Source organism: Meles meles, chromosome 2, assembly GCF_922984935.1.
Source record: "Meles meles chromosome 2, mMelMel3.1 paternal haplotype, whole genome shotgun sequence".
Lineage (NCBI taxonomy): Eukaryota > Metazoa > Chordata > Mammalia > Carnivora > Mustelidae > Meles > Meles meles.
Window position 1 is genome coordinate 71136733 of NC_060067.1, and position 18703 is coordinate 71155435.

Below are 18703 nucleotides of genomic sequence, written 5' to 3' on the forward strand. Positions count from 1 at the left end.
GCAAATACAAAAAACACCTACCGGGGCACCTGGGTGGCTCAGTGGGTTAAAGCCAATGCCTTTGGCTCAGGTCGTGATCTCAGGGTCCTGGGATCGAGCCCCACATTGGGCTCTCTGCACAGCAGGGAGCCTGCTTCCCTCTCTCTCTCTCTCTGCCTACTTCTCTGCCTAGCTGTGATCTCTCTCTTTAAAAAAAAACAAAAACAAAAACAAAAACACCTACTAGAAAGTAAATATAGAGGCAAAGCAATTGTTAGGGTTTCACGTCCCACTGTCTTCAGGGATTTCATTAATGTCCTTTATGCCACACGTAGTCACCATGTACAGTTATTTGTAGAATAAAAAAGATAATATTTATACCTAAATAACACCTCCTTGGGTTTGACAGGTTTTCATAACACAGTGCTATAATGTCATTACCTAAATTAGTTTCTAACACATTGTATGATTTCTGTAAAATCTCTTGCTATCTTTTAAGATGAAGCCTGTGGCTGCCAGTTACGATAGAAAAGTTAGACCCATGGGCATTGTCCTTGGTCCCCTGCAAACACGTACAATGAGGCAATAGGCATACGAGGCAGCCGTTCTGTTCTGGGCACTGGGCATGGCTCAGAGATGGACCAGCCAGAGTCCTGCTTCCATAGCAGCCCCTGAGCTGGTGGACAGAGGAGATATTCAGCGGCTGTGGTCACAACTCTACGGGCAGCTGTGCCTCATGGGGTTTATGTAGCTCATGTCTGAAAATAGCCACTCCACCTGTCTCTCATTGCTACATTCCACTCTGGAGCATTTGTCACTGTTATTGATGAAAAGACCTCAGTAACATTCATGACATGTATGGTCTGTTTTATTCACTCCAAAACCATCCATACCTTCAACATTTCAATAGGCAGAGAGAAAATCATTGGAAATTTTGAGGCATCATGAAATCTCTCATCAGTTAAAGAGTTTTCTTTGAGAATAGACTGAGGAGTAGGGATTTAAAAACTCTGATAATCAGGGAAAGAGGAAGTGGGATAGACATGCTTAACTACCACATGCTACAATGAAATTCACTACAATATACAATCCGCACGTTAAAATTGTTTTCCTTTCCTACATTTCAGCGAATTATAGTACTTTGTAAATACCTGCGGAAAGAACATTCTGATATCTATATCTAAAAGAGTGACTAACTTGAAAGCTAGTTTTTATGCCAGTCGTTCACTCATTCACTGTCAGCAAAAATGTATCACATGCCTACTGTGCACTAGGCACAGTGAGAAAACAATAACATATAATGTTTTGTGAGAAAACAAAACAAGCCTCTTTGTGGAGCTTCAAATCTTGATTATTTTCAAAGGCGTTACAAAATAAGCAAAGAAAAAAATATATATATTATATATATGTATATGTATAAAAAATAATATGTCGTATGGTGATAAGTGCCAATAGAGAAAATCCAACAGGATAAGAAATAAGGAATGGGGAAGGGGTGCTCATAAAGGATGGTGTAGTAGTTATCGCTCATGAGGTGACATTAATGCTTCTCTTCAGCTAGATCTCTCCCAGGTTTTACTCTACCATTTGCTGAAAAGTTACTCTAAATCCCTTCATGCTTCGCTCATATAGCACTTGGACTTCTTCTTCTGGCTTGACTTACTCTCATCACTCATTGACGTATCATCAGAGCCTTGCCACAAATAGTATTTTCACCTGACATCCTTCTCCTAATAATTTAGTCTCATGCTCTTCTGGCTTCAGCGAGTTGATGTCTAAGCCAGCTCTGTGAGTTTCAAGTTAGTTCATTGGGTTTATTCTTGCTAATGTGTAGGCATCACCATTTTAGAACTGAGTTGTATTTCCAGTGTTTGTCTTTAATTGAAACAGTTCTAAATTTTAAAAAAGGAGAAAAAAATTTGACCTGAAGCAGGTCTTTCTTTTGCTTAATGATCACTAAGTGTGGATGCAGCCTATTGTGTATGAAATAACCTCACACTTTTGGCTGAGAAGACCCAGTTGTGCTCAGACACCTTAAGTCCAGGCTCTCATTCTAGGGCAGCCCTGCAACAGATCTATGAAGAGAGAATGCACTGGAAAATACAGTGGGTTGACTTCTGGTAAAGTATTACAGTATGTAAGGCAGCAATGGCCTAGATGATATGGGTTTGATATTTTCATGTTTACTTCTTGACCTTGAGGGGAGAACGAGAAATACTATTTATGATAGCCCACAATATTGTGACTTTAAATCAGAAGTAGCCCAGAATATTAAAAAGAGATGAAAGATTTGTATCCTGGAAAAGAAAAACCAATTTGGAGTTTTATTCTTTACATTATGAGTCAAAAAGTGTAGAAAGGAGATATTTGTAGATAGTCAACAGCCAGTATGATAGGTTAAAAAAGCAATTTTAGAAAATGTAACAGAGTAAGTACCTTTCTGTTTTGTGTATTGGAATGAAATTGTCCCATGCTAGTATAGAAATAACAAAGGAAACAAATGCTTTTAAACATTGCTGTGATGGGGGAGAAATACAGCATTTCTATTTATAACTTGTACAGAGTCCCACATAAAAATAGCTCCAACTAACAGATTTGCTCATATCTGGAATACAAAGTTGTCGCTGCCAGTGACTTGAGGAATTCTAATAAGAACGACGACGGCATTGGTAAATATTGAAAGTTTATCATCTTTTCTTCTATCCAGTTTTCATAGGGGAAGAAAATTCGCAGAAAAGTCCTGGCTTTGGTGTTACACATTTTGTTCTTTTCTAGGCTCCTGATCTCTTTGTTTTTAATGAAAAAGTCACCGTTTGCACCCCTGGACTTCACCGCACGAGAAGGCTCAATTATTGTGTCTCAGTCAGTTACAATTGTATCTCTGCAAGTGAAATATTTGTCAGGCTCATGCAGTCAACATTGAGTTCTTCTAATTTTGTGTGATTGGTGTGACAGCAAAGATACTAAGGACTTCTGAAGTTAATGGACACCATTCTGTCTTATTTTCAGCGAAGCTTCCTGGGCTATGCCAGTTTTGAAGTGGGGGAGCTTCTGAAGTCAAAGGAGCAGCTGCTAGCCCTGAGCCTGAGGTGGGTCTCTCTGTCTGCAGAAATGCTATAAAGTGAAGAGCTGATGACATTTACTGAAGGATGGCTGGGCTCGAAAGCCCCAATTCCTACAGATGTTTAGAGGTCAGCTCTCAAATGGCTCACGTTCTCCACAGCAGCAAGTTACAGTGAAACAGCAACGGTTCAGGTTCACACTGAAGTTCATGTTTCCCGTTGTCAAAGGTTATCAGTCCGTATGGGGGTGGGGGGAATGACATGATCATTAAACTGATGAAATTCTTTGATAGTAAGAATAGAAACAATGAGCAAGTTATTGAATAATTTTTCTGTTACTTATTGAAATGTGACTTTTTAAGTCAAGTAAGCTTCTGGGTTTGAACTATGTTTGTTAGTGGCAACATTGCAAGTTTATGATAATGGGGGGGATATTGATTATTCTCTTTCTTTTAAGCTTGTTTTGTTGCCATCCTATTAAATATAAAACATACGTTAAACAGACTCATACTGAAGCAAGCAGTAGAGCAGAAGTAATTTTGAATATGAGTACTATTTGTTTTGATAGAGAAGACCAGACAACAATCTTTAGGAAGTTACATAGTATTTTTTAATTTTTATTAACATACAATGTATTATTTGCCCTAGGGGTACAGGTCTGTGAATCATCAGGCTTACACATTTCACAGCACTCACCATAGCGGATACCTTCCCCAATGACCAAAACCCAGTCGCCCCATCCCTCCTCCCCACCACCCTCCAGCAACCCTCAGTTTGGTTTGTGAGATTAAGGGTCCCTTATGGTTTGTCTCCGTCCCTATCTTTTAAAGCTAGAAGAGTGTTAAATAGAATAAACTTTTTTTTTAACTTCATTATACATTCTCAACAATAGTATGCTGTTTTCTAAGTATATAATAACTCCTATAATTATGTACACATAATATATACCTTGCAATATTTATATAGTATAAACAAATGTAAGAATTGTATAGGACAGTCCTTGTAAATCTCAAGATGTTCTTCTTTTGATGAAACACACAGACCACTCCCAGGGAAGAGACAGTGTCTTAAATGTGCTTGCCCTCTGTGTTGCCCTGGCAAGGACCCACTTGTAACCAATTTATTTCAGTAAAAATGCTGTGGCTTATACTGGAATCTATACCGAGGTCTGTCTCCTTTTCCTATTTTTTCCTGATCCTTATATTTTTGCATTTTTTACTTAAGGGAGTATAAAGTAATTTAAAGTAGCTCATATTCATACAGAAAAGTAAGTGTTAATGGGTTCTAACAAAGCCATTATCTTCTTTCTCTGCTATGTCTCTTAAACATCTGTTATTTTGTTGTTCTTGTTGTTCTTGTTAAATTTTATTTGGGAAGACATTTTAAAATCTTCACAGTTTTGTGGCGTTGTTCCCCCATGAAATTTTGCTGTGGTGATGTTCAGCTTGAAGTTTGTGTGGATCAGCTGAAAAGTCTAGCTAGCAATGTCGCTGATATTCTAGAAATATATGTTAGCGTCCTAGCGTGGTGGGGAGACCTGACCAGAGTGCCCCTGGATTCACGACATGTGATGTCAGGCATTAAGTTAATTCAGGACTACTAGCAGGACCCGTGTTTTCTAGATGGGATGCATAGCCCCCCCTTCCTCCTCTTGCTGACTCACATTTGATTGGTAGAATCACATATGATTCTACCATAACTGCCATTGACATCAGCACAACACTGCACCTTTAGATACTACCTTTGAAACAGAAATCAGGGAACCAACGAATTCTTAGTGAAATGAAGGTTAACAAACACAGAAAACCTTAAGGTGGTAGAACAGGAAGAGAAGGGTCAAGTTTAGAGTACTACTCCTGTAAGCAAACAAGGAATAGAATCAATACATATTTCCACTTTTGATCTTAACACCTTTGCCTAATCCTCATTTGATTTTGATTATATGAAAGGAAAACAAGTCTAACTACAAAGAATTGAGTTTTCTAGAAAAAAAAATTTTTTTTAAACTAATTTTGAAATGGCTGGATTGTTATGCTCTCCCTCCCTTTTCACGCTTTGCCAAATTTGTGAATTTCTCTCTCCACGAATAGACACTTTATAGACTTATCATAGCCTTTTGATTTCAGACACTTCATGTTTTTTACTTCAGATGTAATTCATCTTCTCTCCCCCGGCTCGTGAGTCTCCGAGGTACTCTGCTGGAAGAACATTAGGTTAGGGATAAGAAGTTTTTTTGGTTTTTTTTTTTTTTGGTTGTTTCTTTTGTTTTGTTTTAATATTGCTTTGTACTGATGATATCTGCATTTTGTTCCTTTAGATTCCAGTCATTATTTTTTAAAAGGTTTATTTATTTATTTCAGAGAGAGAGAGAGAAAGTGGTGGTGGACAGAGTGGGAGGGATGTGAGGAAGAGATCTCAAGCAGACTCCCCACTGGGCACAGAGTCCCACTCTTGAGCCTGAGATCATGACCTGGGCCCAAATCAAAAGTCTGATGCTTAAGCCACCCAGGTGCCCCTTCCAGTCATTATTTTTAAAGCTGTAGCATTCTCAGATTCCTATGAAACAAATTCACAGAGAGAATACACACTTGTACAAACATTCTCTGATAGTGAGCTTCCCCCAGATCTATGTAGTTTTGTGTTCACCATCCCTTTGAGTTGTTTCTTCTCAGATAATTCCAGTCCCAAAGCACTCAAACAACTCCACAGAGCACCATTGTTTAATGGGGCTACTATGCCATTTGTGCTTTGAACTTTTTAACAGAATTTGGGATTGAATTCTTTTTTTCCCAGAGAAGATTGAAAAGAGTAAGAAGTGTGTGTCTTATTTATAGATTTAGGCTCAAATTTCATGAAATATCATATAGTCCATTTTTTTTGAGTTATTGAACAAAATTTACTTGCATGTATTAGAGAAAATTCCTCCACTATGCAAAGTGGTGCCTACTCATAGACGTCATCTTCCTTTAAATATGTAGTTACTAAATTACTGTCTGAGTGTTCTAGCATCACAACTGGACATGATATTAGTACTAACCCTTTTACTGTTGTATTGCATTTACTTTGTTTTGCTAGCCTACCTTTGGTGTTCCTGTCTCCTCTGACTTCTTGTAGATCTGAATTTTATTTTCTGTTCTTATTCTTGAATTCATTGCCACATCTCCCTGACTTTCCTACTGCAATGTAAACAAGCTAAGGTCCTTGTATAGAGGATTACAAATGAAGGCCTGAGAGACACTAGATAATCTTATAATAATAGTAATAATAAGAAAAAGAAGAAGGAGAGGAGGAAGTTTCTACATGTTTTATGCTCAGATAAGCATCTTAGAGATATTGCCTCATCGACCCTTATTCTTAATGCCATTTTATAAATGAAGAAGGTGAGATGTAAAAAGCAGTGAAGTGATCTGCACAAAGTCACAGTGTCCGTAAATGGGAAAGCCAAGGTACAGAGCCCCACATTTCCAACTGCAAAGCCTGTGCTTTAGTGACCCACTTCTTGTGTGTTTTGACAAAGGAGAGAACTGAGAACTTGTGAAAATGTATCACACATTATGCGACTGAGGTAATGGAGAAACAAAGCAAGGACTCAGGAGCAAAACCGCCCGTTCACGATTTCTTCCACTTCGGTTTCACCACAGTGCCTCGTCTTACAGTGAGTGAAGACATAATGAGTGTCAACATGCCATGAAGAACTCAGACAGATGAGCAGTAATGGCAGAAAGTGGGAGCCAGCCTGCTTGGTGGAGGGAGAGGCTGTGGGAAACCTGTGGAATCTGCTCTCACCCTAGAAGCTCGGCATCCTCAGGTCCCAAGCCTGGGCTGCTGTCTGAGCACCTGACAGTCATTTGCCCTGCTAACCTTATCTGGATGTCTTAGGGCCATGCAAGCAGAAATTTGAAACATCATAGTCCTGTTTCATTATTTAATAAGAGAATGGCAAGATTAGCTCTGACTCCTGGAATGGTGCTAGCAGTTGGGAAAAATAACGTCGCTCTTAAAGTATTCAAACAACCACCAAGGCAGAGATAAAGGGGGGGAAGGGTGAAACTTCTTTTTTAGGAAATCCTTCTCAGAAGGAGTGAGACAGATGGATGTGTTTTGACCTTGTCTCTGTTGCATATGAGCTTCGTTGCCTATCTCCTCGCAGTTTAGGCGACATTCAGTGCTCATTCATTCAACAAGCACTTATGAAGAGCTTGCCATAGTCTAACTACAGGATTAGGTAATCTTTTGCAGTTGGTGTTACTAATAACACGAATAATGAAAAAATCATATTGTTTATTGAGCATCTACTAGCGTGCAAACAAAGTACGAAGTGCTCTTCACGCATGATCTTGAATCTATGCCGCATTATCATCCCTGTGTTACAGCAACTTTCTATGATCCCGCAGCTGGTGAGTGTACAAGTAAAATTAGAATCCAATTTGGTCTGCCTCTGGAGCTTGTTCTGTTTTATTTTCCTGCCTCCTAAGAAGCTAATAGAATCTTTGTTTCCTTCTCTGTTTTATATTCTGTCCTTTGGAGAGTTTCAGGGGCCTCATTTCTTTTTTCTTAATGCTTTTTCTTAAAATTCAATTTCATATGCCCATGACATAGTAGAGGTTCAATAATTACTTGCTGGAATTTTGATTCATGAGGACAACTTCCTTATATTTGTATGGATGCTTGAACGTAAGCCAAGTACCATATATTTCTGAATGGCATCCACCTAAATTAATGCATATAAGGCAGCCGGAGCATTAGAATATATCGGAGACAAGTAACTTTGAGAGTAACAGTGAGGGATAGATTGTAACATGATTGAAAAGATGTAAACCTTGTTTAGAATTTACTATTTCAGGGCAGGCTACTTTACCTTGTGGCAGAAACTTCCAATAGAGCACTTACCTAGTGTTCTATTATTTCTTCTGTAATCTTTTGCAAGTAACCCTCCAAGTTAAGCAAACATTTATGTAACTTTATCAGAATGGATGTGGCAAAATATTCTTGAATTTATTCATAAAAAGAAAATTTGTTTTCATTTATTACTTCTGCCACATTTACAGTCACGCTGTCATGTAACATAAAACATAAACTTCCATGATCCTAAATAGACATATGGTGTAATGTTTTATAATACCCAGATGTGTCGGAGAGACTATGAAAGAAATAAACAATACACGCCTACCGTTTGTTTTTAAATTTCCCCTGTTTTATGTAGCATTTATATGTGTACATATTTATGCATACATAAATATGTCATAGATTGTGTGGATGGGTATATGTTTGTGCATCTGCATTATTTTGGCATTATTTTGCTCTTTCACAATCTATGAATACTTATTTTCCACTGTTGTCAAATGTATGTGCTTAGAGAAGGTAAGGTCGAAATCATGAAGTGTTTAGATTTTTAGTTTTTGGTGGTTTGTTTAATTTAACCCTCTTAAACACAAACACGCACACACACAGAGATACACATTTCAATTTTGTTTCTATAAGTAAGAAAACGATTTTTGGGGGCTCCTGGGTGGCTCAGTAGGTTAAAGCCTCTGCCTTCTGCTTGGGTCATGATCCCAGGGTCCTGGGATCGAGCCCCACATCGGGCTCTCTGCTCAGTGGGGAGCCTGCTTCTCTCTCTCTCTCTCTGCCTGCCTCTCTGCCTACTTGTGATCTCTGTCTGTCAAATAAATAAATAAAATCTTTAAAAAAAAAAAAAGAAAAGAAAACGATTTTTTAAAAAACCACATATTTTTAACTGAATCTTCCAAAACCACTTTTTTAGCTTGAGAGCTGGAAGTAATGATAAGGAGGGATTCCTTGGGCTATGACATGCAGTTTTCTACATAAGCATACTCAAGAGTGATAAAAAGATGAAATTGTCATGAATGTCTCACAGGTTGGGAGCATATGCATGTTCTTTAGCCCACGGGGCAATGGATCAGAATAAGTTTGTTACTGAAATGCAAGACTATATCTGAACCCCCACAGTCCTTGTTGATGAACAGGGGCCATAGATAGAAGAGTTTTCAAGGATAAATTTCTTTTTCATTTCAATTGGAATTAAATTTTCATAGTTTTCATTTCCTATCACTCCTCTTTTCCTGTATGCAAGTAATAATTATGCAAGTCTTCTTAATTTAAGCATTAAAGTCTTTAAAATTCTATGTATGATGAATACCTCTTTAACAACATCTTTTCTTATCAATATTTATTTGAACTTCAGAAGAATTTACAGTCAAATATTTTAATAGTCGTGTATATTTTGAATATATCTCATTCTCGTTTAAAAGTCTTGCAATTAGCTTTTTTAGGTATCAGAAAGTAAGATTACAGCAGAAAGTTCTTGATGGTTCCACAACACTAATCCTTATGTATGTCTAAAACATTTTCTATGTTAAATAAGAGCAATAGACTTTGGCAGCTGAAAAAAAAAAACCCTTCATTGAGAGGGAATAGCACATCCGTGATTATTATAAAACGGAATAGTATTATACTTTATTGAATGCACCAATGGAAAAGTCAGAAGATGAACATGGCATGCAAAAGCTACTTCATTGACGCTTTTGCATAGAACTTACCAAAAATGCACGTTATAAACCCTAAAAGCAATGCATCAGAACTCTGCATTTTTTTTCTTTGCGAGTGATCAAGCAGGAAAACATGCCAGTCAGTAGCAAGTGCACTCGCGCTTGATCCAGATGCACCTGTAAGGGGAGAGAAAGTCTTGTGTCTGCGGAATGTTTCCTTCACGGTTTTTGGCATGACCCAAGTAGAGGTAACAGAAACTGTCTCCAATTCTGACAGACTCTGACCTTGTACATGTGCAGGAACAGGTATTTAAGCTTTATGATGGATTAAGTATGTCACTTGTCTCATCTTATCCAATCTTCTAATAACCTTGCCTGGAAGGGGATACATTCCTGCTTTACAAAAAGAAGTGAGCTGAGGAACACGGTTTGACTTTCTTTAGATCACACAGCTGGGACGGGATGGAAAATGGGAGATCAAGAGAGAAGTGTCCTTGGTATCAAGGATCTCCTGGAGAATATATATTTTGTTTAGAATCTTAATTAAATAATTTTTGAGAACAGAAGAGATCTGGCCACTACGGCTTGTCTTTAGACAACTTTAGCGACAGAGAGTGCAAAATCAGGAGGCCACGCATCTTTCCCATTTTCAGACAGGTGAGTGTCAGAAAAGTGTTCCTTTCTTATCTTAAATCCGATGTCCTTGGCATGGCCCCCGCTCTCCTTCGTGGAGTTTAGGAGAACAAGCTTCATGCCTTTTTGCTCTGATCACATTTGAAAGCAGCTCTTGTCCTTCTTTAAATCTTTTCTCCTTTTTTTCTGAGGAAGGCGTGCGATGTGGTAGAAAGAACAGCAGGCTTTTATGCCAGACTTGAGTTCAAGTCCCAGCTTTGCCACCAGCTGTGTCTCCCGAGGCATGTTACCTGCTCTCTGTAACATCTGTTAGCAGAAATAGTCATCACCTCCCTTCGAGGGTAATTCTGAGCAATTAATAAATGTAGTAAAGTCCTGCGCACTGTCTTGCATTAGAGAAAAGCACTCTGTCAGTACTGTTTTCCTTGCTGCTTGAATTAAACTAATTCCCTCAACCATAACTCAGTGTTTGCTTCATTTGCTTGTTTAGTTTGTTGATGTTCTTTCTTTCATTTCTTTTAAAGATTTATTTGTTATTTGAGAGAGAGAGAGAGCAAAAGGGGGAGGGGAGAGGACAGAGGGAGAGACTCTCCAGCAGACTCTCCATTGAATGTGGAGACCCATGCAGGGCTCGATCCTGTGACTCCTGAGATCATGACCTGAGACAAAACCAGGAGTCAGACGCTCAACTGACTGAGCCACCCAGGCACCCCTGAGTTGATTTCTTAAAATGTAACATCCACAATTCTCTAAAATGGTCAGTGGCAAGGGGGTCAATTTCACTTTTGATCTGAAAATATTTTTATTATCTGAGAAATAGATACCCGAAACCTAAACTCTGGCTTTAATCCCGCTAATATCAGATATAGCTTTCTATCAGATGGCAGATACCAGCAAGAGGCATATGGAGAACAGTTTGGTGAAAACAGAAACAAAGTTGGCCAAAAATTTAATTTTTTTTTTTTTTTTACTTAAAGCTTTAACAATATAGCATTGACTTCAGGACAGAAATTCATAAATGTAACACAGTGTCAATGGTTGTTAGAGCTTACCGATGCATTTTATTGCTGAATATATCATAAACTTCTACAGAAGTAAACTCGAGTGACATTTCTCAGGACCAGACTGTGAGAATAAAGGGAGATACCAAACACAGAAGTAGAGGCATTTGCTTCTCCTAGTCATTATGCATCAATGTCCTTTGGAGACAAATCATCAAATGGCTTTAACATGAGCCACTTTCTAATTATTGTTAAAATTATATCAATTTAGTATAAAATCAGAATATGCAAAGTGTACAAATGTCATGAGATCAGAACAGTGGAGAAATGGAAAGAGCATGTGATTAAGAGACATATTTGAATACACACATGCCCGAAACTTGCTCTTCTCTTGCTTAGAAGGGTGGAGTACTCTGACCTCAGTGAGCTCATCTGTGGAATGGGAACAACAGTAGTTCCCATCTCAACAGGATTCTGGTGAGGCTCACAAGACTTACTAATGTGAGATGTTTACAGTGGTACCTGACACAAAGTAAGCACTCAATAAATGTGACCTATAATATTTATCTATTTTTTATTGATTAGCTAGCCTAGCGTCAGGTTTTATTGTGTTTTGTTTTCGCAGATGATGCTCAGACATACTGTACAGAGCCTATCAAACAGTACCTGATGCAAAGCAGGTGCAAATCATGCTCATCACCTATTATTAAAATTACCATTATTATTTGGCATTTCATTCAACTAGACTGTCTTTCATTTATAATTTAAATGGCACTGCAGTTCTATATTCTGCATTTTTCTTTATGTTCCTAATCCATTTTCATGAGACTGTAGGTATGACCATGGAAACCAATTAGCACTTTCTTAGTTTGCATTATTCAAAAGATGTCATATTCATCAGATTGCAAATTAGAGTTTTCAGTCACCGAAGGGACAGCACATACTTAGAGCACACTTTAATAGCTTCTCCGTTTGTATAGAAAAGCCTGAAATCGTTCCTCTTTTAAAATGCAAATCACATGAAGTTAATATCTGTACACAAAGACCTACCTTCTTAAGAAGTTTGAGAGCTAATTTAGCTTTGAAGATAATTTGCAGGAATGTCTAGGCCTGGAAGGAATTATATTTGACCTGAAAATTTGGTATTGGATTTGCCCATATTTACCAAAGTCACTTTCTTCATTATCACCCTACATTTCTATTGCTCTGGACACATTTTATCAGCTTTTTCTAAACATTGTTTTGTTTTGTTTTGTTTTCTAACACCAGTATCCCTTCAGTTATTCGTATATGTTCCTTTTTAAAAAAAAAATGTTATTGTATTATGTTAGTCACCATACAATACTTCATTAGTTTTTGATGTAGTGTTCCAAGATTCATTGTTTACTTATAACATCCAGTGCTCCATAGAATCCATGCCCTCCTTAATACCCATCTCTGGGCTAACCCATCCCCCTCTTTGCCTCTAAAACCCTCCATTTGTTTCCCGGAGTCCATAGTCTCTCCTGGTTCATCTCCCCCTCTGATTCCCCCGCTTCACTTTTCCTTTCCTTCTCCTAATGTCTTCCATGTTATTCCTTATTCTCCACAAGTAAGTGAAACCATATAATTGACTTTCTCTGCTTGACTTATTTCACTCAGCATAATCCCCTCCGGTCCTATCCCTGGGATGCAAAAGTTAGGTATTCAACCTTTTTGATGGCTGAGTAATAGCCATTCGTCTATGTCCTTTTGAATGAAGGAGTTTTATGTCAAATAAGTTTGAAAATCCTCTACTAAAAAAATGAAGAAGGTCACTTTCCTGGAGGACTTATCAGTGCCTTCATTAGTCCTCAAGGCCCTGTGACGCTCTCTGGAGAGAGACATTGCTCACAGCTTTCCCGAACTAATCTGAACACAAGGAGCTTCCTTCATGGAACACCTATTAACAGCTTATCAGCTGCTGCATTCCAAGAAACACAGCTGCATAATTTAGCAAGTGCTGATTTCGAACGAGAACAACCAGGTGTTTTCCAGAGAAATATATGAGTCTACATGTGTTATCCACCATTTCCCCCATGGTAAGCCTGTTTTCTAACACAGGCATCGGTAGAAAGGCATGTGGTCTTCATCCACATAAACACTCACTCCTATCCACTCTCCACCCCTGCACGTTATGCTTCTCTGGAGCATGCCCTTACCCATCCCCCTTTTTTCCATCCCTGTCCCCCTGTCCTTAAGCATTGCCTGCCCCATGGCACTTCACATTCATGCCATGAGCTGTGCAGACACCTGTTCATGACATTTGTACAGAGCTATAGGAAAGGAATAACAAAATACACACTGTTTCTTTTGCGTTCATCGACCAATGTATTTCCAGCTTGCATAAGCAGACATACGCTTCTTTTCACTATTACCTACTCTTGTAACGACCCCAAACTGAACTTTGTTCTCCCCGTGAAAGCTGTGCTTTCTGATGCTTTTCCTTTCTGGGTTAAATTAGGAACCATCAGATAACCTTGCCGTAGCCAAAGCTAGAAATCTCAGCATCTTTTTTTCTTAAAAAAAGCATTTAAAATTTCTTATCTGATTAAACGTTATACCCCTTCCTGTACCCCCCACCCTGTATGTGAGAACATGTATGAACTTTGTGTGCAAAAACCTCGGCCAAGAAATACAAGATAGTAACTCTGCTTCTTCAGCCTCATCTGCAGCCACACATTACCCTTGACACTGATCACCACTTCCTCTGTCATTTATAGTGGCTTGTGCACAATTTACACTTTGCAAAGGTGGAGTCTGAATCCTCGTATTTGTCTGGAACCCCTCTTGTTGGGGTTTTGAGCTCCGTTTCAACCTCGGCCAACCAGAGGGCAGAACAGTGTTTGCACGTGTCGATGGTGCACCTTCGATTCTGTCCCTCACTGATAACCAATTATGTCTCCTCCCTTTGGCGGTACCTCTTGCCCAAAGAATAAGTCTTACCCATCCAGAACACCCTGGTATTCCCCAGATTTACTCTTATTGGGAGCTTAGAAACAACAGTCTCCAGGCATGTCAGTGGAAAGTTCTGGTCACCAGCACCACCCACTCAGGCTTCTCAGTCTCCTGTGACCAAATGACAGTCAGGCTTTTGAGTGGGTGCCTGAAGAGCAGGTCAAAACACATCACCATCCTAGCTAACAGAGGCTTCATGATCACTGGAAAGTCGCCATCGTAAATTGTGTTTCCAGTGAGATCTGAATTTGCTCTTCTATTTATGCATTGTCAGTTCTATTTAATACGTAGGAGTGAGCTGTGTTGGAGGTACCACCCCTGAGGGAATATGGAAAGTTGCTTGCCCCAGGGCTCCTGGGTGGCTCAGTCAGTTAACATCAGACTCTTGATTTTGGCTCAGGTCATGATCTCAGGGTCATGAGATCCAGTCCAGCAACACCATGAAGCCAGCTTAAGATTCTCTCCTTTTCACTCTGCCCCTCCCCCACTTTCCCTCTAAAAAAATAAAAATAAATTAAAAAAAGAAAGAAAATTACCTGTCCCTTGACAATGTATTCCCCCTTATAGCATGCTCTAGGTAAGGATCTATTAAGTAAAATTCATTGGTGTCTCTAGTTCTGTAACATAGTTTAGCTATCTCATAATGAAAGTACAGTTGAAAGAGATTGTTTGCAGTAAGACTTCAGTAAGGTAAAGAGTTGTCAGGAAAGGAAGACAAATATTCTATTAGCGGAAGGTAAGGAAACTAGAAAATATTTTAAAAAAGAGGTTTTAAGAATGCAGAAGAGAAGGATAAAATCAAAGACAAAAAGATAAGACGTAGACTGAGAAAGAAGAAAGAATAGACAAGTTTATTTTGCTGTACTTAATTACATTTAGTACTCATATATGCAAATTTCTTCCAATGCATGCAAACTGTTTTGTAGGCTGCACTGTAATGAGGGATAGTCGCTTCTAATAATGGGCTCAGCCTATTTTATGGGTGATCTTTTGGGTTCCTTGATCAACGTACATAATCTTATTAGAATAAGAAACGTCTAATAGAAATACCCAAATGCCTGATAGATAAATTAGGTAATTAAAGAGTCTTCTTTATAACACTGAGGGGCAGTGATGAATTTGTTATGCTATGGGAGAGTTTTATATCCTGCATATGAAGAATTTTTTTAAATTAACTGAAATCATTGAATGAAGATTTAAGTTAACCTGATCTAAATGGTTCTGGGCATATATCACATTATTACAAGCAAAGGAAATGACCAAATTTGTTTATAGATACATGCTGAATATTGCTTCCTTCTTGGGTTCACACATGTAAATTGGAAAGTAAATAGGCACATTCCTTTGAACTTAGTATAAAATTGATTGTTAAAAACAAATTTAAGATGCCATAATAAACTTGATCTAATTCCCATCCACCCATTGAAGAGCAGAGCAGATAACTTGAATTTCATTTTATCTTCATTTGTATCTTCTTCAACATTGATGCAGTCTCTCTCATTCAAAGCAGATTTGAAAATTTCAATCCTAAAGTTAAAAATGGTGTATGGTGGGGATTATTTTTTCTCATCTAGAATCAAACTGAAGATTTTCGAAAGACTTACACAGTAAATAGGAGAGACAGTCTCTAAGGGTCCTTGGGTTGCTTGTTTGTTGGGCAGACTGCCAGCTAACACTAAATTTCTTGGCTATTGAGACATACCTCTAGTACCACTAAAAATGAATTGCTTCTAAGACCAGTTCTATTATTGCTTCTATGATATAGCCTTTAAAGTACTTTAAGATTGTTAGGCCTGTGACTGTAACATAGGAGGGAGTTAGAATTCCATTACTTTCACCAGGAATGCTAATTACTTTGCTTACATTTCCCCATGAGTAAATATCATTTACTAATCATAATAATGCCACTGAAATTAAATTAAAAATTGTGTTCATAAGTTAGATTTTAAGGAAAAGATCCCTCTATATTTTGATAGGAAAAAAAAAGTTTACTACCTACTCTTTCATGCATCTCTTCCTCCCTTTAGCCCCCAATGGTCCTTGAAACAAGTACTATTCTTTTTATAAGTGATTTTATCTTTCCTGCCAAATTCATTTGAAGAATATATTTAAATAATAAAGGATATTTAGGAGGAAATGGTAAAAACACATATAATTGGTTGCATAGTATTTGTTAGTTACAAAATTTTGTTAATTTCTCCAATGTTGTTTTTCTAAATTCTTTGAGTTCAAAAATGCTAGTCATGGATGTGAGATGGCAGCAAATTTTCCTTTGTGTTTCAGAGCTAAGGTGAGTAAAAGATGGATATATGTATTTTTTGGAAAGTCTTTTTCCTTTTTTATACACTCCAGGTCCATTCCACAATGAAAGCTTTACAAACCTTCCTTCTAATGCCTTCTCTTTAGAGAGATGCAGTCAGAAAGAAGGACTGATGAATTTCCAAGAGATAAGGAGGGTTTTCTTCTGGAACTGATTTTGAGAATAGAATCATGAACAACTCTGAAGCTAGAGAGGCAGAGAATGGAGAACAAGCAACATTTTATAACAACGCATGAATACTCATTCTGGGAAAAACTTTCCCTTTCTATTTTTGAACGATTCGTATTACTAATCTGCACATAAGTTGATTCATGAGGGTCCAATGCAGACTGTAGGATGGCTGTGTAGATGTTACATTAGCTATGACTGGAAACCAAGTCACATTACTTCTAAAAATTGTCATCCTTCTGCCATTAACTAGACGTTAACTTCAAGAAGGAATGTGTGCATGTGTGTGTGTGTGTGTGTGTGCGCCCGCGCGCATGCTCTTCAGTTTTATTGGCTTAAATATGGAGACTTTGGATTTGATGATTAGGTAAACGCTAAGGTTTTTGGTGCTAGGAACCTGAGGACTGTCACTGTCTAGGAGGATGGATGGGGAGATGGGGAAGAAGGGGTGAGGTTTGCAGGCAAAAAGAGGTGGGGGGTTGGGGCACCTGGGTGGCTCAGTGGATTAAGCCGCTGCCTTCGGCTCAGGTCATGATCTCAGGGTCCTGGGATCGAGCCCCGCATCGGGCTCTCTGCTCTGCAGGGAGCCTGCTTCCTCCTCTCTCTCTGCCTGCCTCTCTGCCTACTTGTGACCTCTCTCTCTGTCAAATAAATAAATAAAATCTTTAAAAAAAAAAAAAAGAGGTGGGGGGTAATTTTTGCATTACTGAGAGGACCTAATTAGTGAATTATACAAGGAAAAGGTATTGATTTTTACTGGATAACTTCTGTGTTACTGAAAGACAGCCCTTCCTTAATCCAGTTTTAAGAAGTCTTTAGAAACAGAGGTACTGCTTAAAGTTTTGAGGAAACCTCATAATCTTCATCTGTAATTGAGAATAAGAAAACCTCATAACGTTGATATTGAGATTTTTAGAAAGTAATACAGGCAATGCAACTGACATAGTGCCTGGTACGTAGACCCAATCCACACTGGTCCTCTTTACCATCATCATCGTCGTCATCAGCATGAGTGTCCCGTAGCACAAAGCCTAAATAGCTTTCTCTTACTTCAAAAATGAGTCTACACCAACTCCAGGATGTTTGCACCTTTCTTTCTTAGGTCATACACGTCCTCCACCTATGGTCAGCAGGTGAACCACCCAGAGTTCAGTGAGCGATTAGTGCCAGTCACATTGGGAAGGTGACATATGAACGAGAACTTGGCGAAATGGACCCTGCAGATCTCAGCCGCAGAGTGATGGCAGCAGTGGTGATGGTCCTGCTGCTGCAGCCAACGTAGAGAACAGTAAAGAGCCCCACGAGGCCAAAGTTGAATGAGCGGGACGAGGAGGACAGTCGAAGAAAGAAGGCCAAGGAGGTGGCAAGGGTCTAGGAGCTGTAAGGAGTGAAAGCCGTTGTGCTGCCTTCATCCTTTACTCTGAGTTCAGCCAGAAGTCATGCAGGGTTTTGAGCAGAGGCATGAGCAGACTTGTAGTGTGAGCTGTGTGGAGAATAGACTCACCACCGGAGGGCAAGAGAGGGAGCAGGAGGCCAAGTACCAGGTGTTTGCTCTAACCCGGGTGAAGAGTCATGGTGTCTTTCACCTGGGAAGTAGTTTGGAGGTGCTGAGAGTGACCACACACTGGATATATTTTGAAGACAGAATGAACACGATTTGGTGACAACATGGATGTGACCTAAGAAAGAAAGGAAACAACAGTGAATCCAAAGATGCTCGTTTAGACTGTGGAAGCAGTGGAATTGCCCCTAACTTAGTAGGGGAGGGCTGCAATGAAGCAGGTTTTAAGAGAAGGACTGAGAGTTCACTTTTGAACATTATCAAGTTTAGATGAGCTAAGTTTGTGAGAATGAATTAATCAATAGACTAATAGAGAAAACTAAATAAAGCAACCAGGTGAAGCCTCAGAAAATATTTTAAGCTACAGTCAAGGGAAGCAAACATATGAAGAAATAAAGAGGGAAAGTTATCAGCAGTCACTCTGGAAAACAGTGTGGAGATTCCTCAAAGAGTTAAAAATAGGGGTGCCTGGGTGGCCCAGTCAGTTAAGCGGC

The 18703-nt window shown here is 38.9% G+C and overlaps 1 protein-coding gene across 4 annotated transcripts in view; it reads left to right on the top strand.

Annotated features, from left to right (window-relative positions):
* The window catches only part of INPP4B (inositol polyphosphate-4-phosphatase type II B), a 563252-nt gene that overhangs the window by 307017 nt on the left and 237532 nt on the right, over positions 1–18703 (top strand). For all 4 annotated transcript variants that reach the window (XM_045992576.1, XM_045992594.1, XM_045992567.1 and 1 more), the window contains exon 9: positions 2989–3068. In XM_045992576.1, coding sequence (XP_045848532.1) covers positions 2989–3068 — 80 coding nt within the window. The remainder of the gene's footprint in view (positions 1–2988; positions 3069–18703) is intronic.